Genomic DNA, 25908 nt, shown 5'->3' on the forward strand with positions numbered 1-25908 from the left:
AAGCATAATGTACAAGTCCTTATTTCAATTACTCCTATTTGAAGGTCCTTATTTTTGGAGAACAGCAAGGCATTTTATTATCCATCCTTCCATTCCTTAAAGGCTTCCACAGGTTTTAGTAAAGTTGCGTTATCCTCAGGCCTGTGTTTTGGAGTTACTCCAGGTGTGTCAGCAGATTCATTATCAATCCACTCCACCAGTGCTCTGTAGCTTTCTATAACGCAGCATTCTGCAACTCGTGTAAACAGATAGGGCAGGAGGGCGCTGGTCAGCTTCTTCCAAGTGGTTGGAGCTGCGTTAGGCATGCAAGCCACTGACAGTGTCGCAGTCCACGTGTGTGTTCAATCTCATGTGTTAAAATCTTACAGGATCAATGTAGTGAAACATTAGTTCTTTCCAGAATGTAATAGTTATCAAAAATTGAATAGTCAGTTGAAGATGTTTTCTGTCACTTCCTCCCTTTGCCTTCATAGCACAAGCTATAAAAATCACTGCCATACTTAGCAAAGCTGAATATCCCTACACCATCTGTGAAAGAGGCCTGTCCAAAGGCAAAATTTCAGGAGTCTCTGGGTAAAGATCAATCATTGTTATCCCCATGACACAGGCATCTTCAGGTTTCTTCTTTTTTAAGAACTTCAAGATGTCCCCTGCATGAACTTGTAGGCTTTGTTTGTGAATTATCATTGGCTCTAAAGGAACACCTCATTGCAGAAACAGGAACCAGTTCTAGGAGGTTTGCTCTCAAGCCATAGAATTATGCCTCCCAATAGGCCTTGAGCCATTTCATAGATTCTTCATTGATAATTCTGGTGTTTCCTAGAGATCCAGCGGACTGAATATAAATACTCATTTGTCTGGAGAGAGTGTCTTTCTGTAAGGGCCACTGAAGAACTGTTCAAAGTCTTGGGGAGCCTCTGGATGGGAAGTGATCTAATATGATTGGGAATGCAAAGTAATGGGTCCAAAGAGATCACTGGCTGGCTGGAAGCCTTCGTTCATTCAGCACTGTTTTCCCCAGCATCTAATTTCCCATACTGTGACACAAGGCCTGGGTTCTTTGAGATGGAGATGTTTTCAGTGTCTGTTCAGAGTGCCATACTGTTTGCATAATGACAGATCTCTTCTGTTAACATCGTGTTCCTAGGTTGAACTTTCTTTTTTTTTTTTTTGAGACAGAGTATTGCTCTGTCACCTAGGCTAGAGTGCAGTGGCGCGATCTTGGCTCACTACAAGCTCCGCCTCCCAGGTTCACGCCATTCTCCTACCTCAGCCTCCCAAGTAGCTGGCACTACAGGCGCCCGCCACCACACCCGGCTAATTTTTTTGTATTTTTAGTAGAGACGGGGTTTCACCATGTTAGCCAGGATGGTCTCGATCTCCTGACCTCGTGATCCACGTGCCTCGGCCTCCCAAAGTGCTGGGATTACAGGCGTGAGCCACCGTGCCCAGCTGAACTTTCTTTATTTTAATTTTATTTATTTAGTTATTTTTTGAGATGGAGTCTTACTGTGTTGCACAGGCCAGAGTGCAGGCTGGTGCCATCTCAGCTCACTGCAGCCTCCGCCTCCCGGTTCAAACGATTGTCATGCCTGTCTCCTGAGTAGCTGGGATTACAGGCGCCCACCACCACGTCTGGCTAATTTTTGTATTTTTAGTAGAGACGAGTTTCACCACGTTGGCCAGGCTGGTCTCGAACTCTTGACCTCAAGTGATCTGCCTGCCTCGACCTCCCAAAGTGCTGAGATTACAGGCATGAGCCACCGCACCTGGCCTAGAACTTTCATTCTTCCCTTTAAATGGGTCAAACAGGTGTTCGGCCATGAGGCTTTATTAGGAAGAAGGCATCCTTCTGAGGTTTTTACCTTATAAGGATGGACATAGCTGGGCCTGGCCGGAAAAGTGTTGTGGAGGGAATCTTCACCCACCAGGCCTCGAGGCCACCCGCCCACCTCCCATGGCCGTTCTCATGTGCGTGCCTCATCCAAGTACTCTTTTTTTTTTTTTGAGATGAAGTCTCCCTCTGTTGCCCAGGCTGGAGTGCAGTGGCACGATCTCAGCTCACTGTGACCTCCGCCTCCCAGGTTCAAGCAATTCTCCTGCCTCAGCCTCCCGAGTAGCTGGGATTACAGGCATGAGCCACTGTCCCCAGCCCCAACTACTCTTGATATGTGCGGCATGGTTATGACATCAGTAGACAAGGGGAGGGATGAGCTGTCGCCTTGTGAGAGAAACTGGAATGTGACAATAGAACTTGGAAGTGATATTTTACTTAGGTTGGGATTTGGGGAAACCCTTGCTATACTTTGAGAGTGGTTTTCTTTTTTACATCTTATGATGAACATTTTCATACATATAGGAGTAATAATAAATATTGGTGTCTTTTGATTTTGTGTGTTTATAATTTTGATGAAGTCTGATTTGGCAGCATGTTCTTTTACGGTTAAGTCTGTGTCTCGTCCAACTGCAAGTCATGAAGATATTCTCCCATGTTTTCATCTAGAAATTTAGAAAAGTTTAGCTTTTACCTTCAGGGCTGTGCTCCAGCTCATTACTATTTTTGTGTGTGAGTGAATGGTGTAAGGTAGAGATTGGGGCTCATTTTTTTCCATATGGGTATTTAGTCAACCTAGTACCATTTGTTAAAAAAAAAAAAAAAAGACTGTTGTATCCCACAGTGACTTTGGCATCTTGGTTGGAAATCAAATGTCCACATAAGTGTGGATCTCCTTATGGACTCTCTGTTCTACTCCAGTGATCTCTTCGTCTGTCCTTATGCCAAGACCACACTATCCTGAGTACTGTATCTTTGTAGTAAGTCTTGAAGTTGGATATTATAAGTCTTCCAATTTGGTTCTTCTTTTTCAAGATTGCTTTGTGATGTTTTAAATGTATTCTCTGTGTATAGGTAGGCATTTTAATTCATTCGTTCATTCATTTGTTTATTAAAAAACATTAAGGCCGGGCACGGTGGCTCATGCCTGTAATCCCAGCACTTTGGGAGGCCAAGGCAGGTGGATCATGAGGTCAGGAGATCGAGACCATCCTGGCTAACAAGGTGAAACCCCTTCTCTACTAAAAATACAAAAAATTAGCCGGGCGCGGTGGCGCCACTGCACTCCAGCCTGGGTGGCTAACATGGTGAAACCTCGTCTCTACTAAAAAAATATAAATAAATAAAACACAAAAAATTAGCCAGACGTGATGGCAGGCGCCTGTAGTCCCAGCTACGCAGGAGGCTGAGGCAGGAGGTTGGAGTGAACCTGGGAGGTGGGGCTTTCTGTGAACCAAGATCACGCCACTGCACTCCAGCCTGGGCGACAGAGCGAGACTCTGTCTCAAAAAACAAACAAACAAAAAACATTGAGTGTTTACTTTTTGCCTAGAATTGTGACGCATGGTATAATAGATGGATTCTTGGGTGAGGGGCCATAATGCTTCAATTAACACTTGTGTTAGTCCATCCATGTTGCTATAACAAAATATCACAGGCTGGGTAATTTATAAACAATAGAAATTTATTTTTCATGGTCCTAGACACTGGGAAGTTCAGGATCTCAAGGCATGGACAGGACTGGTGTCTGGTGGTCTGTTCCTCATAGATGGCTCTAAGTGTCTTCCTCACATGGTGAAAAGGATGGAAGGGCAAGAGGGTCCAGTGCTGTGTGCAGCCTCTTATAAAGGCCTGAATCCCATTCACTAGAGCCCCACCCTCATGACTTATTCAGTTCCCAGAGGCCCCACCTCTTCATACTATCACATTGGCAATTACATTTCAACATGTGGATACTTGGATCTTTCAAGCTGCCTGCTTAGCCCCTTTTCAAGTATACTGTACTGTACTTTACTTTTTTTTTTTTTTTTTTTTTTGAGACGGAGTCTCGCTCTGTCACCTAGGCTGGAGTGCAGTGGTGCCATCTCGGCTCACTGCAAGCTCCGCCTCTCTGGTTCACGCCATTCTCCTGCCTCAGCCTCCTGAGTAGCTGGGACTACAGGCGCCCGCCACCACGCCCAGCTAATCTTTTGTATTTTTAGTAGAGACAGGGTTTCACCATGTTAGCCAGGATGGTCTTGATCTCCTGACCTTGTGATCCACTCGCCTTGGCCTCCCAAAGTGCTGGGATTACATATGTAAGCTACTGTACCTGGCCAACATTTTTTTTTTAAGTTTCCTTTTTTTTGTTAAAGGATAATAATAAATGTTAAAAATAATAACTTCTTTTAAAGACTTTCTTCAAGCCTCCTTGCTTTGTGCTAATAACTCTTTGTTAAGCCCTATCCTATGTAGCTGTTAGATACAAAGGAATAAGTACATTCTATGTCCTTGTACTTATATTTGTGCTGAATGTGCTCACAGGCACGTTCCAGCTTGCAGCCTATGCCCCTTCCTTATTTGGAAATACTACTTTTCTAAGTCCTTTTGCAAGCAACTTCCTCTTTTCCTTTGTTCTCTATTGCCTATATCTATTTTTAAAAGTTTTAGATTATTAGCCAGTCAGGTTTTAGGTTGTAAGGTCTGGCTCCAGCCAATGGAGACAAAACACAGTAGCAGGGACAAGCTGCGTAAAGGATAAAAATTGCTTCCCTCCATTGTTCAGGTGTACTGTCGTCATTGTTCCATCTGTGAGAAGCACCCTTTCTGCAGAAAGTAAAATTGCCCTGCTAAAAACACTTTTTGTCTAAATGCTAATTTTTCCTTATAGTACTAAGGAACAAGCATTCTGTTTCTAAATAGACATTTTACTTATAACAAAATGGTGGCCCGTACGGGGATACACTCCTCCAGGGGCGGTCTCTAGTGCTCTCTCATGAGGAGGCGCCCCACTGCCTCGTTGCGGTGGCCTCTGGGGTAAGGAATCGAGACCCACCCCGTGTGACGAATAAACCTGGACTCTCAGCAACGCGGAAAGAAAGCAGCCAGTAACCTGGAGTAAAGGGTCCTCACATACCACGTGGACCAGGTAACCTCATGCATAAGACAAGGAAGGAAATACCGGAGGAGCTGGTAAAATATTTCCTTGGTGGTCAGGACTAAGGAAAGAAAAGCCGCGGGACGGTAAAGCATTCCTTGGTTAGGACATACCAAGGTAAGAGAAACCGCAGGGGCGGTAAAGCATTCCTTAGGACTGAAGAAAGAAAAGCCGCCAGGGGGCGGGTCGGGGTGGGGCGGTGAAGTATTCCTTAGTCAGGATGTCTTAAAGGTTAAAAAGAGGTGAAAAGTCCCCATTAGGGGGGAGATTAAACATCACACAAACCTCCAGTAGTAAAAAAGGTATTCGGGCCGGGCGTGGTGGCTCACGCCTGTAATCCCAGCACTTCGGGAGGCTGAGGCAGGTGGATCACGAGGTCAGGAGATCGAGACCATCCTGGCCAACATAGTGAAACCATGTCTCTACTAAAAATACAAAAAATTAGCTGGGCATGGTGGCGGGCGCCTGTAATCCCAGCTACTCGGGAGGCTGAGGCAGGAGAATAGCTTGAACCCGGGAGGCGGAGGTTGCAGTGAGCTGAGATCACACTATTGTACTCCAGCCTGGGCCACAGAACAAAACTCCATCTCAAAAAAAAAAACAAAACAAAAAAACTAAAAGTCTTTTAGCACAGGTACTACCCCTAGAATTTCCAGCACACCAGCACCAGCCTGGGGACCACGTCCTCATCAAAAAATAAAAAGAAAAAAAACTCAAGCCAGCCTAGGAAGGACCCTACCTTGTGCTGCTAACCACCAAGACTGCCTTTGCACAGCAAAAAAAGGATGGACACATCATACCCAAGTCAAAAAAGCATCATCACCTTCAGAATCATGGGCCATTGTTCCAAAGTTATCTCTCCTTTTCTTTTCTTCCCTTTACTTCCCATCTTACAACTAATTTTTGTTGTTGTTGTTGTTGAGATGGTGTCTCGCTCTGTCACCCAGGCTGGAGTGCAGGGGTGCAATCTCAGCTCACTGCAAGTTCTGCCTCCCGGGTTCACGCCATTCTCCTGCCTCAGCCTCCCGAGTAGCTGGGACTACAGGCGCCCACCACCATGCCTGGCTAATTTTTTGTATTTTTAGTAGAGACGGGGTTTCACCGTGTTAGCCGGGATGATCTTGATCTCCTGACCTCATGATCCACCCACCTTGGCCTTCCAAAGTGCTGGGATTACAGGCGTGAGCCACCGCGCCTGGCCAACATAACTAAATCTAACTCACCTCAAGTTATTACTTTTAATGCCTGTTTAATTATGCCTTATAAAGATTTACATAACCAAAAACAGCTTACTACTTCAGAAAAATATCTCTGTCCCTCTTGGACTTCCTCAAATTAGGAAGACATAGTAAGTTCCTTTAAGAATACTAGTAATCCAGAGAATAGTAGCTGTATTAGTAAAAATCAGACTCTTGTCCTTCTGAAACAAAATCTCTATGTTCTGCTTAGTCTAATGTCCTATACAACACTAAAGGTTTAAAATAGACTGCTTCCATAGGTCTTTGTCAGTCCTTAAATCCATATATCCATTTCACCAAAAGAATTACTCCTTCTAGCTGTCAATCTCCTTCAACCATTCCATCAATCACTCCTCCCAAGCACAAGGACAAGACTGAAGTCTCTATAGTAAAGGTGAAAAACCTAAGGCAAACAATAGCAATGAAGACAAGGTATCAAAATATAAATGCCTGGCTAAAATGGATTAAATATTCCATCCGCACTCTAAATAAAAGCGACTGTTACACGTGTGCGCATGGTAGGCCAGAGGCCCAGCTTGTCCCCTTACCACTCGGACAGTCCTCTAATCGACAAGACGTAGACTGCATAGTGGGTCCTTTTCAAAATCCCACAGCCTAGGATAGTAAACTATGCCAGACTCTCTCTGCTGTTTCCTAAAGTGCAGTACCCTGCAGGTCAGCCCTCAAGGGCCATCCAGCCTCCATCTTCCAAGACCAGTTTTACCTCATGTCTCCAATGACGAAGGAAAAATTTGGCGTACCTTAAAGACTTAATAGGATGCAGTAACGTCAGGCACTTCCAAGAGCTAACCCATCAGTCCATCCTTATTCATCCCCAAGTGAACGTATGTTAGTATTGTAAAAAACCTTTACTAGACACTCTGCCAAATAATTAAAGCAGTACTTATGCTGTAGTTCAACTGGCTATCCCTTTTACCCTGGCATTTCATCAACCAAAAAAACTCTTTCTTTTAAAAACTCAAGCAAAACAGCTAAGCCAAAACATCTTTAAAAAGTTTAAAAAGGGAAAAAAACACTATAAAATCAACAGGAGGGAATTGTAGAAAGTAAAAAGTTTCCTCTTCAGTTTCCTTTCTGGTAATAATAATAATGTTAAAAATAATAATTTCTTTTAAAGACTAACTTCCTTCAAGCCTTCTTGCTTTGTGCTAATAACTCTTTGTTAAGCCCTATCCTATGTAGCTGTTAGATATAGAGTAATAAGTACGTTCTGTGTTCTTGTACTTTAATGAAGATATTTGTGCTGAATATGTTCACAGGCACATACAGCTCGCAGCCTATGCCCCTTCCTTATTTGGAAATATTATTACTTTTCTAAGTCCTTTCACAAGCAACTTTCTCTTTTCCTTTATTCTCTATTGTCTATACTTTTTTTGTTTTTTATTTTTTATTTTTTGAGACGGAGTCTCGCTCTGTCACCCAGGCTCGAGTGCAGTGGCCCAACCTCAGCTCACTGCAAGCTCCGCCTCCCAGGTTCACACCATTCTCCTGCCTCAGCCTTCCTAGTAACTGGAACCACAGGCGCCCGCCACCAAGCCCAGCTAATTTTTTTGTATTTTCAGTAGAGACGGGGTTTCACTGTGTTAGCCAGGATGGTCTCGGTCTCCTGACCTCATGATCCACCCTCCTCGGCCTCCCAAAGTGCTGGGATGACAGGCGTGAGCCACCATGCCTGGCCACCTATACCTGTTTTAAAAAGTTTTAAGTTATTAGCCAGTCAGGTTTTAATTTAAATTGTAAAGTCTGGCTCCAGCCAGTGGAAACAAGACGCCGTAGCAAGGCCAAGCTGTGTAAAGGATAAAAATTGCTTCCCTCCATTGTTCAGGTGTGCTCTCACCATTGTTCCATCTGCAAGAAGCACCCTTTCAGCCAGGCGCAGTGGCTCACGCCTGTAATCCCAGCACTTTGGGAGGCCGAAGCGGGCGGATCACGAGGTCAGGAGATCGAGACCATCCTGGCTAACACAGTGAAACCCCGTCTCTACTAAAAATACAAAAAAATTAGCTGGGCGTGATGGCGGGCACCTGTAGTCCCAGCTACTCGGGAGGCTGAGGCAGGAGAATGGCGTGAACCCAGGAGGCAGAGCTTGCAGTGAGCCAAGATTGCACCACTGCACTCCAGCCTGGGCAACAGAGCGAGACCCTGTCTCAAAAAAAAAAAAAAAAGAAGCACCCTTTCTGCAAAAAGTAAAATTGCCTTGCTAAAAAAAACCTGTTTGTCTAAATGCTATAGTTTCTAAATGCATTCTGTTTCTAAATAAACATTTTACTTATAATAGGGGTGGAGGGGTTGGGATGAGACTGTGCCTTCATAGACAGCCAGTGGGCCAGTTTCTACTAATCTGCCCAGGGTCCCACTAGATTGGACTCTAAGCTCCTTCAAGGGCCGGAATCACATCCTTGTAGCCCTAGAAACCAACACATAGCCAAGTACGTGAGCTTGGATCCACCCCGTGACGGCCTGTGGGATTCTGTGTGACCTGCCCACCACTCTGGTCCGACCTCACCAGCTCTCACCTACCCCATCACTCATTCCACTCAGCTGCAGGGCCACTGACTGGTGCTGGGACCCCCAGACACATCCCACCTCCAGGCATTTCTGTACCCTTCCCTCTCCAGACATCACAAGTCATGCAGTCCCTTCCTTTAAGGCTTTGTTCCAAGCCACCTTCTCAGGGAGCTCCCCCTGCCCCGCTCCCCCCACCTGCTCTATGTTAATCCATGTCCTCACCACCCCGACATGCTATAGGGTTGGCTCATCTGTTGGGTATTGTCTGTGTCACCTCCCCACTAGACTCTAATTCCCAAGAGCTGTATCCAACACTTAAATGGCCTCAATAAATGTTTGTTGAGTGATTGGGTTAATCCTAATCACAGTTACCATTTATTGAAAGCCCAAGGCAGGTGCTTCACAGCTCAGTCATTCTCACAAAGATCTTGTTATGGAAGGTGCTGTTATCCCATTTCACAAATGAGGAACCTGAGGTTCACAGAGGTTAAAGCGACTTGCTGAAGTCCTGAGCTGACTGTAGAACTCTGATTCAAACCAGGGGACTGGGGAGTCCATACTGGGGAGTCCAGGCTTTTCACACTATCCCACAGGCGTTTTGTACTCTTACATTGAGCAGTTTTCCTGACCCATGCTGCCTGGTTCAGCCTCACTCACTCGGGGCCAGTCCACACGTAGAAGCAGGGAACCAGGATGCTAGCCTAGGGAGAGGTGGGGTGAGCAAATCCACCTTAGTCCCTTTGCTGCTTAGGGACTTTTTGTTGGAAAACAAAAAATTGTTTTTAACAGCCCCATCAGTGGCATATGAGATTATGCAATTCCCCATATACTCATTAACTTTGAGTATTAATCAGATTTTACACATACACACACAGATGATGTTAATTTTATAATTATTAACTATGCCTAACTAAATCATAGTGCAAATTCAGTAGGGCTGTCTATTCTCACCCATTTTTCTGAAGTTTTCTCTGATTTGTGCCCTTAAAATTTATAATCATGTTACTATGCATTTAATCATAACCTGTTCCCTTTAGGCTGAAGCAGCATTTATTTGAGGAAACTGAACTCCCACCAAACAAACCACTGATTATTGCTTCTTGCTAAAGGTGTTGCCTTCCCTTCTGAGAAATATTTACATTCTCTGAGAAACAAGGATTGGAGTAAAAACAAAAAACCCAGCTTATTAAAATTCCACTTATTACAGAAGTATAAAGCCAGATCTAGACAACAAATAGGGAAAATCATTTAACCTCCCAAGTAGGCAAATCAGTGCAAAATTAAAGCAAGCTGTTATTTTGGGACCACTTTAGTAAATTTTAAAAATGATAGAGCTCAGTGTTGGTAAGGTGTAGGGTAGCAGGCGTTCTTACAAACTGCAGGGTGAGCAGAAACTGTTACAACTTTTCTAGAGGGCAATTAGCAATAGATGTCAAAAGCCTTTACTTGTCCTCTTCAGTTGAAGAACTTCAGTCACAGGAACTACTCTTTAAAAATTATCATGAATGTTGGCCAAAATGTGCATACAGAGATGTCCCAGACAGCATTGTTTATAATTGTTTTAATTTTGAAAAACTGTCAACAACGGCCGGGCGCGGTGGCTCATGCCTGTGATCCCAGCCTTTGGGAGGTCAAGGCGGGTAGATCACAAGGTCAGGAGTTCGAGACCATTCTGGCCAACATAGCGAAACCACATCTCTATTAAAAATACAAAAAATTATCCGGGCGTTGTGGCGGGTGCCTGTAATCCCAGCTACTCGGGAGGCTGAGGCAGGAGAATGGCGTGAACCCGGGAGGCAGAGTTTGCAGTGAGCCAAGATCACGCCACTGCACTCCAGCCTGGGCGACAAAGGGAGACTCCTGTCTCAAAAAAAAAAAAAAAGAAAAACTGTCAACAACCAAAATGTCAAGAGAAAGTTAAATTATGGAGAATGTGCACACAGTATTATTCTAACTGTATAAATTTCAAAATCAGGTAAAACTAAACAGTAGATTGTTTGGGGGATATATTCATATATAATAAAACCATTGGCTGGATGCAGTAGCTTATGCCTGTAATCCCAGCACTTTGGGAGGCCAAGGCAGGCAGATCACCTGAGGTCAGGAGTTTGAGACCAGCCTGACCAACATGGTGAAACCCCATTCTACGGAAAATACAAACATTAGCCAGGCATGGTGGCAGGTGCCTGTAATCCCACCTACTTGGGAGGCTGAGGCAGGAGAATTGCTTGAACCTGGGAAGTAGAGGTGGCAGTGAGCCAAGATCGTGCCATTGTACTCCAGCCTGGGTGACAAGAGCGAGACTCTGTCTCAAAAAAAAAAAAAAAAAAAATTAAAAAAAACCAAACATCAAAATCAAGGATGATTAACAGACAGTTTGAAATAGTGTTTCCTGGAGACAGGAATGAGAGGGGATTTGATAAGGGAGGAGGAGTTCTGGGGCACTTCTGAAGTCCTGGCGATGTTATTTTTCTTAAGCTGAGAGTGGGCGTGTGGATGTTAATTTTATAATTGTTTAATCCTATATGTTATATGTACTCTCTTGTTATACATTTCATGGCAAAAAAAAAAAACAACGAAAAATCAAATGATTTGCTTAGCTTACAAAGGGCATCCACATTTTGTGGCATTTTTAAAAGGCTGATAATCACTAAGCTTACCATGCATAGGCATGGTTCTAAGTCTTTTTCCGTGTGTTAATTAATTGAACCTCACCATGACCCTATGAAATAGATCCCCATTTTACAGATGAGGAAGCTGAGGCTCTGGAGGGTAAGACAATTGGTCAAGATCACACAGCCACTAAGTGTCAGGGCCAGGCACTGGAAGGCTGCTGTGTGGCCTCATCACTCACCATCTTACCCACTTTGCAAAAATGTTCTCAGTGTGTTCTTATCAGGATTTATTATTTTTAATTTAGCTGTGGCTTCGGTTGACTCTGAGTTTTCTGCCCTTGTGAAATAAAAGGGCATGAAACTTAGCTTGCAGTTACAGGAGATACATTTGTGACCTTCAGAGAAAGTCACTGGCAGAAGGCTCCCTGCCTGCCTTGAGTTTTTCCTTTGCCGTTACCCAGATTGACTTTCTTTCAAACCCAGACTGTGCCAATGGCTTTAATAAAAGTCAGGCTGAGTTTTGGGTTGCTCTTCTGGGCCAGAATCTTTTGGTTGACTCCATTTGCTGCATTCAGCTTGTAACCTGCTCAAAGGCTCTGTTCTGGCTCCAGAGAGAGCAGAACCAGGAGCCCTGCCAGGGCGATGGTGGTGGAGCCATGAGTCGCCTGGGAAGGAACGCATTTGATGGATGGACGTGCTCTGCTCTCCTTTCATTATGAGGGTGTATCCTCCCCGTCCCTGCTCAGCAGACACAGCGGCTGAACTACTCAGAGACATGAGCATACATTATGGCCCAGAGATTTAGGAGCCCTGGTCCACTTCCAGGTCCGCTTCTGATGTGTGATGCAATTTGGGGCATGACTCAACCTGCCTTGACCTTCGTTTATCTACTTATAAAATGATGAGTAATGACAATGCTTCCTGGATGCTTTATAATTCTGGGTGCCAACCTGGACAAGCCCAGCTGTGCCCTTTCTTTCTACCTGCACACCAACAGCTGCACACCCAAGGAGCAAAGTGCATGGCAGGGCAGCCCTAACCCCAGGACACTCACACCTGCATGCTGGAGATTAGGTCTGCCCTGTTGTGTTCCCAAGTCCACTGTGCCCAGCACTGCCCAGCAATCCTGATGTCTTTGCCTGATTAACACAGTTTTTTTGCTCTCCACAACAAACATTTCACACCTCCTCCAGTCTTTTCAAACCTGCTCTTCCTCCTCACTCTCAAATCTCCCTTTTTACTCTACCAAGAAAGAAAAGAATCAGTTTGAAATTTCCCAATCCTCCTGATACCAAAATTAACCAACCGCATTTGCACCCAAGTGACTCTCCTTTCCCCACCCGCAATAGAAGAAGCTGATGCCTGCAGCAATACTTGGGATCCTGCCCTCCCCTGCCTTCTCTGTTCCTTATTCTATTACTTGTCCTTCCTCTCTCTTACGCATTCAGCCTCTACTTACCTGGACCCTGAAACACATTCAAGTCTCCTGTAATAAAACACCTTCACTAAACCTTCCATTCCCCTCCAGCTACCACTTTTCTCTCCCCACCTCAGCTAATCTTTTTATTTTGTTTTGTTTTGTTTTGAGATAGAGTCTCGCTCAGCTGCCCAGGCTGGAGTACAGTGGTGCTATCTCAGCTCACTGCAACCTCCACCTCCCGGGTTCAAGTGATTCTCCCACCTCAGCCTACCAAGTAGCTGAGATGACAGGTGTGTGCCACCGTGCCCAGCTAATTTTTGTATTTTTAGTGGAGACAGGGTTTCGCCATGTTGGCCAGGCTGGTCTCGAACTCTTGATCTCTAGTGATCCACCTGCCTTGGCCTCCCAAAGTGCTGGGATTACAGGCGTGAGCCACTGCGCCTAGCCCCTCAGCTAAGCTTTTATTAGTTGTCTGCACTTGGCATTCCCACCTTTCCCCTCCCGCTCACACAGCCCTCCCTGTCTGGCTCCCTGCAAAAGAAGGCGCCGTCTCTTCCTGCCCTTCTGTACATTCATATTTCAGCTGTGTCTCATCTAAATAGCACAGTCAGATGTTTTTAAAAATCCAGTCATTGACTTTTTTTGTAGTATGTAATCTGTTCTAGTTTATTGTAACTACTTTTTCCTCCTGTGTTACTGTCTCTATCCCCTTCTTTTCATCATTCTTTTTGGATTAAACAAGTCTGGCTTCTATCATTTCTGGTGGGCAGTAAAATGGTTAAATCTTACTGTTGATTCTATCATAGGTAACAGATCCTTTTTTCTCTACCATTAAGATTTTCTCTTTGTCTTTGATTTTAAGCAATTTTATTATGATGTACCTATGTATAGTTTTTTTAAAAAATATTTTTCCTCTTAAATCTGTGGTTTATTGTCTCTTGTTAGTCTTTAGAAATTCTTAACCATTATCTCTTCAAATATACCTTCTGCCCGATTTTTCTCTATATGAGAGTCCAAACATATACTTTTTCATTATGTCCTGTATGTCTCTCTCCCTCTATGTCTCTCTGTCTCTTTCTCTCCCTCTCCCATCTTTCTGAGATGGGGGTCTCATTCTATTTCCCAGGCTGGAATGCAGTGGCACAGCCCTAGCTCACTGCATCCCAGAACTCTTGGGCTTAGCAGGAGCACCCACTCACTATGTTGTGCAGACTGGTCATGAACTCCTGGCCTCAAGCAGTCCTCCCACCTTGGCCTCCCAAAGCACTGGGGTTACAGGCATGAACCATGGTATTTGGCACTGTATGTCTCTTATACTCTTTATTTTTCATTCATTTTTTCTCCTCTGTGCTTCACTCCAAATATTTTCCATTGACCCATCTTCCAGTTTACCAGTCCTCCCTTCAGCTTAGTCTGATCTTATGTTAATTTAATTTGTGGAGTTCTTCATTTCAGTTGCCTTACTTTTTAGGCAACTTACTTTTTTTTTTTTTTTTTTTTTGAGTTGAAGTCTCACTCTGTCACCTAGGCTGGAGGGCAGTGGTGTGATCTCGGCTCACTGCAACATCTGCTTCCTGGGTTCAAGCAATTCTCCTGCCTCATCCTCCTGAGTAGCTGGGATTATAGGTGTGCACCATCACACCAGGCTAATTTTTGTATTTTTAGTAGATTCAGGTTTCACCATGTTGGCCAGGCTAGTCTCAAATTCCTGACCTCAGATGATCTGCCTGCTTCGGTCTCCCAAAGTGTTGGGATTGCAGGTGTGAGCCACCATGCCCAGCCAAGGCCTTAATTTCTATTTGATTAATTATTATAAATTCTAGTCCTCTGGAGAAATTTCTATTTGATTCTTTATTATATATTCTGGTTCTCTGGAGAAATATATTCTTTTCGTATCTTTTCTTGAACATATTAGTTACAGTTATTTTAAAGTTTATATCTTTCAGTGCCAGTATCAGGATCACCCATGAGTCTATTTTTATTGTGCATTTTTTCCTCTTTGTTTTTGGTCACTTACTCTTGGATCTTAGACTTAGGATGACCAACCATCCCAGTTTACTCAGGACTCGCCTGGTTTTAGCAGTTCAAGTCTTGCATCCCAGGAAATTCCTTAGTCCTAAGGAAACTGGGACACTTGCTTACTTTTTAGTCCTGATATGCATGGCAATTTCTTACTGAATGCTGGACATTGAGTATGAAAAACTGGGATAATTTGAGATTCAAAAATATTAGGTTGCTAGAAAAGTCCTTGTGGTTGGACCGTGAATTTTATATAATTATAACTTGGCTCAAACACATCTTTATTAATAAAAGTAGGATCCATTACAATCAACACATTTTTGCCAAAGAGAAATGAGTTTGTTTATTCCTGTACCATAAAAATCTGTGCTTTGGGATTCAATGAACTCTTGGAAAGCATTTTCTGCATCCTTCTGGTTGTGTTTTCCCTGCACAAAGTTCTCACGATGCTTGAAGAAGTAGTAGTCTGTTGGCAAGAGGTCAAGTGAATATGGCGGATGAGGCAAAACTTTGTAGCCTGATTTGTTCAACTTTTGTTTTTGTTTTTTGCTTTGAGATGGAGTCTCGCTCTGTTGCCCAGGCTGGAGTGCAGTGGTGCTATCTCAGCTCACTGCAACTTCTGCCTCCTAGGTTCAAGTGATTCTCCTGCCTCAGCCTCCCAAGTAGCTGGGATTACACAGGTGTGCACCACCGTGTTCAGCTAATTTTTGTGTTTTTAGTAGAGACAGGGTTTCACCATGTTGGCCAGCTGGTCTCGAACTCCTGACCTCAGGTGATCCACCTGCCTTGGCCTCCCAAAGTGCTGGGACTACAAGCGTGAGCCACCATGTCTGGCCTTGTTCAACTTTTGAATTGTTGGTTGTGTGACATGCAGTAGGGCGTTGTCATGGAGAAGAATTGGGCTCCTTCTGTTGATCAATGCTGGCTGCAGGCGTTTCAATTTTTGGTGCATCTCATCAATTTGTTGAGCATACTTCTCAGATGTAATGGTTTCGCTGGGATTCAGAAAACTGTGGTGGATCAGACTGACAGCAGACCACCAAACAGTGACCAGGACCTTTGGTGCAAGTTTGGCTTTGGGAAGTGCTTTGGAGTTTCTTCTCAGTCCAACCACTAAGCTGGTCATTGCTGGTTGTCATATAAAATCTACTTTTTGTCACACATCACAATCTGATTGAGAAATGGTTTGTTGTTGTGCAGAATAAGAGAAGACAACCCTTCAAAATGATGATTTTTTTGACTTTTACTCAGCTCATGAGGCACCCACTTATCGAGCTTTTTCACCTTTCCAATTTGCTTCCAAGGCCGAACAATCATAGAATGGTCAGTGTTGAGTTATTCAGCAACTTCTCGTGTAGTTGTGGGAGCAGCTTCGATGATTGCTCTCAATTGGTTGTTGTCATCTTCCGATGGTCGCCACTACACTCCTCATCTTCAAGGTTCTCATCGCCTTTGCAAAATTTCTTGAGCCCCCACTGCACTGTATGTTTTGCTGGGCCAAATGCATTGTGGATGTTGCGGATTGTCTCTGCTGCTTTATGATCCATTTTGAACTCGAATAAGAAAACTGCTCAAATTTGCTTTTTGTCTAACATCATTTCCATGGTCTAAAATAAACATAAACGCAAATAATCCATTATTAGCAAAAAAAAAAAAAGCGAGAAATGCCCATTAAAATGATGTATAACATAACCACATTTATTCAAGAATGTATTCCAATATCAAATGGCAAATTCCAACAATGCAAAAACTGCAATTATTTTTGCACTTTTATTATGCTTCATAGAGAATTTACTTTTGCTCTTAACACACAGAGTGGAGGCAAAGAATCTTTATCTAGTCTGGGGCTGAGCTGATTCAAAACTGGGTTTCCATTGATGAAGACAGGTCCATTTCCAGATGACTCTTCCTCCTAGTAAGGAAGTCTTTGGAGGATCCCAGCTGAAGGTCTGGATATTTACCAAGCCCCTTCCCTGTGATAAGCCTGAAGGCCAGTTTTTTCCTCTCTAGTAAGATGAAACTGCTGGAAGCATTTTTTTTTTTTTTTTTTTTTTTTTTGAGATGGAGTCTCGCTCTATCACTCAAGCTGGAGTGCAGTGGTGCGATCTTGGCTCACTGCAACCTCCGCCTCCTGGATTCAAGTGATTCTCCTGCCTCAGCCTCCTGAGTAGCTGGGACTACAGGTGTGTGCTACCATGCCCAGCTAATTTTTTTATTTTTAGTAGAGATGGGGTTTCACTGTGCTAGCCAGGATAGTCTAGATCTGCTGACCTCATGATCTGCCCGCCTCGGCCTCCCAAAGTGCTGGGATTACAGGTGTGAGCCACTGCGTCCAGCCAGCTGGAAACATTCTTAAGCTTCTCGGCCCCTCAGCCACAGCTTCCAGTTCAGCAAACGCCTTGAGGAAAAGGCAGCATCTGGGTACTCGTGGATTTGCCCTGTCTCTGGGACCTTAGCTCCTCAGGTTCCCCATGACTTCGTAGCCTTGAATGCTGATTTTGCCCCCCAGTCCCGTTAGACTGCTGAAAACTCTGCTCAGCTTCTGAGTTTCTTTGCCATTTCATTTCGATTGACATCTTGGCCGTCCAGCCCTTGGACGTGCAGCGGTAATAATTCAATGTGCTCCTGATGCAAGGAGAGTCAAGCAGGTCAGTAGAATAGAATCAGAAGTCCTGTGTTGCTTACACAGGGACCTATGCCTTGAAGTGAAAGGCAGCTCCGGATGTCAGGCTTACTTCCATGTGCTTCTCCTCAGCATCTTGGTCCCTTGCATCCTGGTGGTCTTGGCAGCTCTACAATGTCTTGAAATAGTTTGGTTGTTTAATTCAGCTTTCTAATTGTTCTCAGCAGAAAAGTGTGTGTAACACCATTTAGTCTGACATAGCCTGAAGCTGAGTCCCATGACAAATGCTGTTATTATTCATTAGCCTCTCCGTTCATCTACCTGGTTCTTCTCTCAGGCTGCTCACACCTTTTGCCAAGCTCCTCTATCCATTCTCTTCTATCTTCACTTCTCATACCTCACTCACTCATGCTGGTGCACCAGTCCATGCTTTTTTTTTTTTTTTTTGGTAGAGATGGGGTTTTACCATGTTGGCCAGGCCGGTCTCAACCTCCTGACTTCAAGTGATCTGCCTGCCTCTGCCTCCCAAAGTGCTGGGATTACAGGCATGAGCCACTGTGCCTGGCCTGTGCCTTTTTGAGTGTGTAAAAATTTTACATTGTTTTCCATTTTAACAGTGGAATGGTGCTTGCAGGTGAGATTTTTCAGAGCCAGTGACTGGATGTGGTGAAGCTTGTTTTGTTCTTGGCATTCATCAGTTCAAGGTTCCAGCCTGTCTGATGACTTGTTGGTATTGTTTTTTGTTTATTTGTTTGTTTTGAGATGGGGCCTCACTCTGACGCCCAGGCTGGAGTGCAGTGATGCAATCTCAGTTCACTGCAACCTCCGCCTCCCAGGTTAAAGCAATTCTTATGCCTCAGCCTCCCAAGTAGCTGGGATTACAGGTACGTGCCACTTGCCTGGCTAATTTTTGTATTTTAGTAGAGATGGGGTTTCACCATGTTGGCCAGGCTGGTCTTGAACTCCTGACCTCCAGTGATCCATCCTCCTTGGCCTCCCAAAGTGCTGGGATTACAAGGGTGAGCCACTGCACCTGGTGTCAGTTGTTTTTTTTTCGATTTTATCTTTCCCTTGTGGTTCTGACTTTCTGCCCCCAGGCTTGTTTCTTTTTTTCTTTTTCTTTTCTTTTTTTTTTTTTTTTAGACGGAGTCTTGCTCAGTCGCCCAGACTGGAGTGCAGTGGGGCGCTCTCCACTCACTGCAAGCTCCGCCTCCCGGGTTCACGCCATTCTCCTGCCTCAGCCTCTGGAGTAGCTGGGACGCCACCATGCCTGGCTAATTTTTTTTTTCTTTTTTTGTATTTTTAGTAGAGACGGGGTTTCACCTTGTTAGCCAGGATGGTCTCGATCTCCTGACCTTGTGATCCGCCTGCCTCGGCCTCCCGAAGTGCTGGGATTACAGGCGTGAGCCACCGCACCCGGCACTCCCATGCTTGTTTCTTAGTTTCTTTTCAGGATGTTTTATAGTGTGGAGGAGCTAGTTGGGAATTGGAAGTAGAAATCAGTTAGGCTTCTCTTCCTATAAAGGCAGCACAGAGATTGGTTGCATGCAAAGTATTTAAGCACGTTTAATAGTGATAAGGTGGCTGATTGTATCTTTTAGGCCCAGGAATTTTGTGCTAATTAATAACATTCATTAGCCTCTTCTTATCTACATCGTATAAGCTTGGAGTACCCTAGACTGTGATGATAGTTTTATTTTTCATTTTAGGTAACCAGAAAAATTTAGATACAATTTACTGTTACCATTGGGTGCACACTTTACTTGCTTTATTCTATTTATTCCTCACCATAGCCCTGTGAGATCAGTATGGTTTTTTCCAGTTAGACTTTGCCACAGCTAATGAGTGGCAGCACTAGCATTTGAGTCCAGGTCTATCTGATTCCCAGTCGCAGCCACTTAGCCCCAGACTGTGCCGCTTTCCGCATAGCTGTCCTGCCACGGATATTATCTTGGCCTCCTGGGAGTGATCTTGCAGAATTGCATAGGAGCTAGTCCATTTCGCTCCAAGCAATTTGTGTTAAAGAATGAGATCGTGTAACCTTTATTGCTAGGCAAAAACTGTATCTAGGCAAGAGAGGGCCTTCTGAGGATTCTCTATCTCCTTGAGATAGAACATGTGGCAACTTATTTTGGCAAAGTACAAGCTGGTGCATTATTAACTTAATGTGAGTCAGGATACATGCTGTATGAGTTTTTATTTATGTGCTGTCTTGAAACCAGAACATCAAAAAAATGAATTAACTGAAGTAACTTATTATATCTGTTATTCTTGATTTCAGGGAAGTTTAATTAGCATTGATAGCACCTGTACAGAGATGGGCAATTTTGACAATGCTAATGTCACTGGAGAAATAGAATTTGCCATTCGTTATTGCTTCAAAACCCATTCTTTAGAAATACGCATCAAGGCCTGTAAGAACCTTGCCTATGGAGAAGAAAAGAAGAAAAAGTGCAATCCGTAAGTTGTTTTTTTTAAGTTTAACATAAGACATATTGATTCCAAAATGTATATGAAAAAGTCTAAGAATAACCAAGACAATTATTAAAAAAAAAATGAAAAGGCTCACTTCAAGAATTATTATAAAGCTGTAGCAATGCAAACAATGTGTCATTGATACAAGGACAGAACAAGTCAGGACAGTAGAATCAAAAGTCCAGATACAGACCTTAGTGTATATGAAAACTTACATGATCAAGGAGTGTCTTAGTCCATTTCGGCTGCTGTGACAGAATACCATAGACCAGGTGGCTTATAAACAAGACAAATACATATCTCACAGTTCTGGAGGCTGGGAAGTCAAAGCTCAAGCTGCTGGTAGATTTGGTATCTAGTGAGGGCCCCCTTTCTGGTTCTTAGATGACTGTTTTCTCGTGTCCCCACATGGTAGAAGGGACGAGGCAGCTCTCTCGGGCCTCTTTTACGAGGGCACTAATCTTGTTCATGAGGGCTGCACCCTCATGACCTAATCACTTCCCAGAGACCCTACCTCCTAATACCATCACATTGTAGGTCAGGCTTCAACTATGAATTGGTGAGCGGGGTGGACATAAACATTCAGTTGTGGAGCTATTACAGATCAGTGGGGAAAAGTGGACTTCAATAAATGATGTTGAAAAATTTGGCTTTCCACGCAGGAAATACAAAATTAAAATCTTGACTCACACAATCCATAAAGAGATTTAAAATGTTATTCTCACTGACAGATATGAAAAGGTGTGGCACCATTATAATAATAATAATAATAATATTATTATTTTGAGGTGGAGTCTTGCTCTGTCACCCAGACTGGAGTGCGGTGGCACAATCTCGGCTCACTGCAACCTCCGCCTCCCGGGTTCAAGTGATTCTCCTGCCTCAGTCTCCTGAGCATCTGGGACTACAGGCACACACCACCACGCCCAGCTAATTTTTGTATTTTTAGTAGAGACGGGGTTTCACCATATTGGCCAGGCTGGTCTCGAATTCCTGACCTCGTGATCCACCCACCTTGGCCTCCCAAAGTGCTGGGATTACAGGCATGAGCCACCACACCCGGCCAGCACTATTATTTTAATGTGCATTTCCCTTATTACTAACAAAGATGAGCAACTTGTTTAAAAAAAAAAAAAAAGAGAGACAGGGTCTCACTATGTTGCTCAACCTGATCTTGAACTCTCGGACTCAAGCAGTTCTCCCACCTCAGCCTCCCAAAATGCTGAGATTACAGGTGTGAGCCCAGCCTTTTGAGCCACTTTTTATATATGCATTTGCCACTTAGGTTTATTTTATTTTATTTTTTTGAGACGGAGTCTTGCTCTGTTGCCCAGGCTGGAGTGTATTGGCACAATGTCAGCTCACTGCAACCTCTGCCTCCTGGGTTCAAGCAATTCTCCTGCCTCAGCCTCCTGAGTAGCTGGGATTACAGGTGCCTGCCACCACACCTGGCTAATTTTTGTATCTTTAGTAGAGACGGGGTTTCCCCGTGTTGGCCAGGCTGGTCTTGAACTCCTGACCTGAAGTGATCCACCCGCCTTGGCCTCCCAGAGTGCTGGGATTACAGGCATGAACCACTGTGCCTGGCCAGGCTTATTCTTTTGTGAGTTTTCTATTCATATCTTTTGCCCATTTTTCTTTTTAAAAGTTAATTAAAATTAATTTTTTTTTAAGAGACAGGGTCTTGCTTTGTCACCCAGCTTGGAGCGCAGTGGTGCCACTATAGCTCACTGCAGCCTCAAAGTCCTAGTAGGCTCAAGGAATCCTCTCACTTCAGCCTCCTGAGTAGCTGGGACTACAGGAGTGGAGTGCAATGGCACAATCACAGTTCACTGCGGGCTCAAGCGATCTCCCTGCCTTAGCCTCCTGAGTAGCTGGGAGGCACATGCCTGTAGTCTCAGCTATGTAGGAGGCTAAACTTGTAACTTTTTTTTTCCAGCTAGATTTTTTAACTTATTTTTGTAGAGACAGGGTTTTGTTCTGTTGCCAAGGCTGGTCTCAAACTCCTGGGCTCAAGCCATCCTCACACCTCAGCCTCCCAAAGCTCTGGGATTACAGCCATGAGCCACTGCACCTGGCCTCCCATTTTTCTATTGGATTGTTTATTGTTTTATTTATTTACCAGAGGTTTTTTGTTAAACCTAATTTAAAAAGGTTTAAAAATTATTTATTAGTTATATGTATTGTACATATTTTATCCATCCTAGCTGTAACTTGTTTTCTAACTTGTTTATTATGACTTTTCTTGTAGAAAGTTTAATATCAAATGTATCAAGCTTTTCCTTTAAACTCTCTGCTTTTTGTGTCTGTAGAAGAATTCCTGTGGCACCCAAGGGTTTAAATACGTTCTCTGGTTTCTTCTTATCGTTTTTTGTTTTCTTTTTTTCCCACACTTAGATCTGTTCACATTACAAGTGGAATTGATTTTCTATATATAGTTTAAGGCAGGGGCCTCAGTTTTGCCTTTCTTTTTTCTTACATGGGGAACTTCTGGCATACTGTTTTAATTACCAGCTAAAGAGTGATGATGGGAAAAGAAATCAATTGTTAATTTAATCAAACTCTCTTCTGCTCTGAAATTTTTAGTAGCTCTTTAGTACCAAATTAAGTACACATTTCTATAGCACTTGTGGTTCCTTTGTAACAGAATCTCTCCTATTGTTCTAGTCTTAGCTTTTATTATTACTCTTCCTGTACCGTCTACCTCAGGAAAACTGGAATAGTCTTTGCCCCAAAAGTATTTCCTGACTTTTAAATTTCAAAATTTGAGGAATGCAGTTAAAGCAGTGCTTATATTTAAAAGAAAAAGACTTAAAATGAATTATTTAAACCTCCACCTTAAAATGCTAGAAAAAGGCTGGATGCTGTGGCTCACAACTATAATCCCAGCACTCTGGGAGGCCAAGGCAGGTGAATCACCTGAGGTCAGGAGTTTGAGAACAGCCTGGCCAACATGGTGAAACCCCATCTTTACTAAAAATACAAAAATTAGCCGGGCATGGTGGTAGGCACCTGTAATCCCAGCTACTAGGGAGGCTGAGGCAGGAGAATCCCTTGAACCAGGGAGGTGGACGTTGCGGTGAGCTGAGGTCACACCATTGCACTCCAGCCTTGGCAACAAGAGCAAAACTCCGCCTGAAAAAAAAAAAATAGAGAATACTCAAATACCAGTATAGGAATGAAAGAAGAGACAACATGACAGCACTTGCAGACATTCAAGTATAATAAGGGGGTCAGGCTGGGGGCTCATGGCTGCAAGCCCAGCACTTTGGGAAGCCGAGAAGGGTGGATCACCTGAGGGTCAGGAGTTCAAGACCAGCCTTGCCAACATGGTGAAACCCCGTCTCTACTAAAAATACAGAGAAAATCAGCCAGGCATGGTGGCATGTGCCTGTAATCCCAGCTACACAGGAGGCTGAGGCAGGAGAATTGTTTGAACCCAGGAGGCAGAGGTTGCAGTGAGCCAAGATCATGCCACTGCACTCCAGCCTGGGTGACAGAGTGAGACTCCCTCTCATTAAATAATAATAAAAAATAGAAATTAGCCAGGTGTGGTGGCACACACCTGTAGTCCCAGCTACTTGGGAGGCTGAGGTGGGAGAATCACCTCAGCCCGGGAGGGCTGTGATTGTGAGCTAAGATTGTGCCACTGTACTCCAGCCTGGGCAACCAAGTGAGACTCTGTCTGGAAAAAAAAAAAAAAAAAAAGAAAAAATATATAATAAGGGGATATTATGTAAAACTTTGTGCTAATAAATTTAACAACTTAGATGAAATGAACACCTTCTTTTCTTTCTCTTTTTTTTTTTGTTAGAAACGAGGTCTCACTATGTTGCCCAGGCTGGTCTCAAACTCCTGAGCTCAACTGGTCCTACTGCCTTAGCCTCCCAAGTAGCTGGGATCACAGGTGCACACCACCGTGCCCAGCCAATTAAAAAAAATTTTCAGTAGTGATGAGGTCCCACTATGTTGCCCAAGCTGGTCTCAAACTCCTGGGCTCATGCAATCCTTCCACCTTGGCCTCCCAAAATGCTGGGATTACAGGCATGAGCCACCACACCTGGCTGAAATGAAATCGACACATTCTCAAGAGACACAAATTGCCAAAACTGACATGAAATGAAATAGAAAACCTGAATAACTCTATATCTATTAAAGAGATTGAATTGGTAATTTGGCATCATCTAGAAGAGTTGAAGGGGCATATACCCTATCACTCCTGGTTATATGCCAAGAGAAGTGCTTGCACATGTGCACCATGAGCAGAGGGAAAAACTAGGGCATAAGACAAATGTTCATCAACAGGATAAATGACTTGTGTATTCATTCAATGGAATGATACGTAGGATTAGAGATGAATGAGCGGCAGTTACAGCAACATAGATGAATCCCAAACATAATATTGAGTGAAAAGAAGCAAATTATGGAAGAATGTATACAGAATGATCCCATTTATATAAAAGTTCAAAAACAGGGAAAACTAAGCAGTACATTGTTTAAGGAGACACATCAAAATGGTGAAACCATAAAGAAAACCAAGGGGGTGATAAATATAAAATCCAATATGGTTATTACCTGGTTACAGGCAGGATTATGATAGGGAAGTCACTGGTTATGTTCTGTTTCCTAAGCTGGGGGGGCGGGTACATGGGTGTGCACTTTATTATAATGCTTCCAGCCGTATAGGTATATTTTATATATTCTGTTTTACATATATGAGATTGCATGAATGTGTAATGCTCAGTAACTTAAGAGTAAATGAACTGTGAAGAATTAGAGATGGAGTTTTGAGGGATTTTTTGTTTTGGTTTGATTTTTTGAGACAGAGTCTTGCTTTGCTGTCTAGGCTGGAATGCAGTGATGTTATCATGGCTCACTTCAGCCTTGACCTCCTGGGCTCAGGTGATCCTCCAACTTCGGGCATCGAGTGGCTGGGACTACAGGTGCACACCACCACACCCAGTTGACTTTTAAATTTTTCGTGGAGATGAGTTCTCCCTGTGTATTGCCCACGCTGGTCTCAAATTCCTGGCTTATGGAATCCTCCCTGAGCCAGGTGCCTGGCCAGTTTTTGGGTTGTTTTGTTTTTCTTTTTTGAGATGGAATTTTGCTTTATTGCCCAGGCTGGAGTGCAGTGGCGCGATCTCGGCTCACTGCAACCTCCATCTACCAGGTACAAGTGATTCTCCTGCCTCAGCCTCCTGAGTAGCTGGGATTACAGGTGCATGGCATCATGCCTGGCTAATTTTTGTATTTTTAGTAGAGACAGGGTTTCACCATGCTGGCCAGGCTGGTCTGGAACTCCTGACCTCAGGTGATCCGTCCACTTCCTCCTCCCAAAGTGCTGGGATTATAGGTGTGAGCTTCTGCGCCTGGCCTCCTGGCCGATTTCGAGTATTTTCACAAAAAGCTTAACCTAAGGGGAAGAAGAGACCCAAGACTGGGGCTAAAGAAGGGCACAGATAGAGGAGGCTCACTGTGATTTTTTACTTTGGAAAGTAGAGCCTGTTTCTAGCCTGTGGAGAGGGGGCTTGGGCTGCTGCTGGTGGGGGGCGGGGGGTCATTGCCATCACTGGGGCTGCCAGAGGAGCCATGAAGGGCAGCATAGGGGCCTGTATGGAGGGGTCAGCCTAGAACAGGACAGGACATGTCTTCCTCTCCGCCTGGATTTCAGGGGCTGGGTGAGTGCAGATGGAGACATCTGTCATGCTGCGTGCGACCTCTAGACTCAGCAGAATCCCACTTCTCAGCGGTTGGGAGGAGCAGAGTCTTTGAGGCCCCTGCAAGGAAACAGCACAGTGCGAGGCATATGCTTTCTACTTCCACTTTTTTTTCTTTTGCAGGTGGTGGGTGGCAGAAGGGACGGGAATCCGGCTCATGGCCTTGACATCCAGGCAGGCGAGAGAATCTCTGGTTCCATGGTCTTTGCCAAATGGAGTAGGGCCTGAGGAAGGCAGGACGAGCTTCACACCCCCAGGAATATTCCAGAGGGTTATGTGGCTAGCATTTGACCATAGAC

General features: G+C 44.1%; 1 protein-coding gene and 1 pseudogene across 9 annotated transcripts in view; one reads left to right on the forward strand and one right to left on the reverse strand.

The window, feature by feature from the left end:
- SYTL3 (synaptotagmin like 3) overlaps positions 1-25908 on the forward strand; it is a 117193-nt gene that overhangs the window by 78176 nt on the left and 13109 nt on the right. For all 9 annotated transcript variants that reach the window (XM_034963163.3, XM_063605052.1, XM_055114282.2 and 6 more), the window contains one exon: positions 19696-19874. In XM_034963163.3, coding sequence (XP_034819054.1) covers positions 19696-19874 — 179 coding nt within the window. The remainder of the gene's footprint in view (positions 1-19695; positions 19875-25908) is intronic.
- Positions 49-4444, reverse strand: LOC106634923 (archaemetzincin-2-like; annotated as a pseudogene).

This window comes from Pan paniscus, chromosome 5, assembly GCF_029289425.2.
Source record: "Pan paniscus chromosome 5, NHGRI_mPanPan1-v2.0_pri, whole genome shotgun sequence".
Classification (NCBI taxonomy): Eukaryota; Metazoa; Chordata; class Mammalia; order Primates; family Hominidae; genus Pan; species Pan paniscus.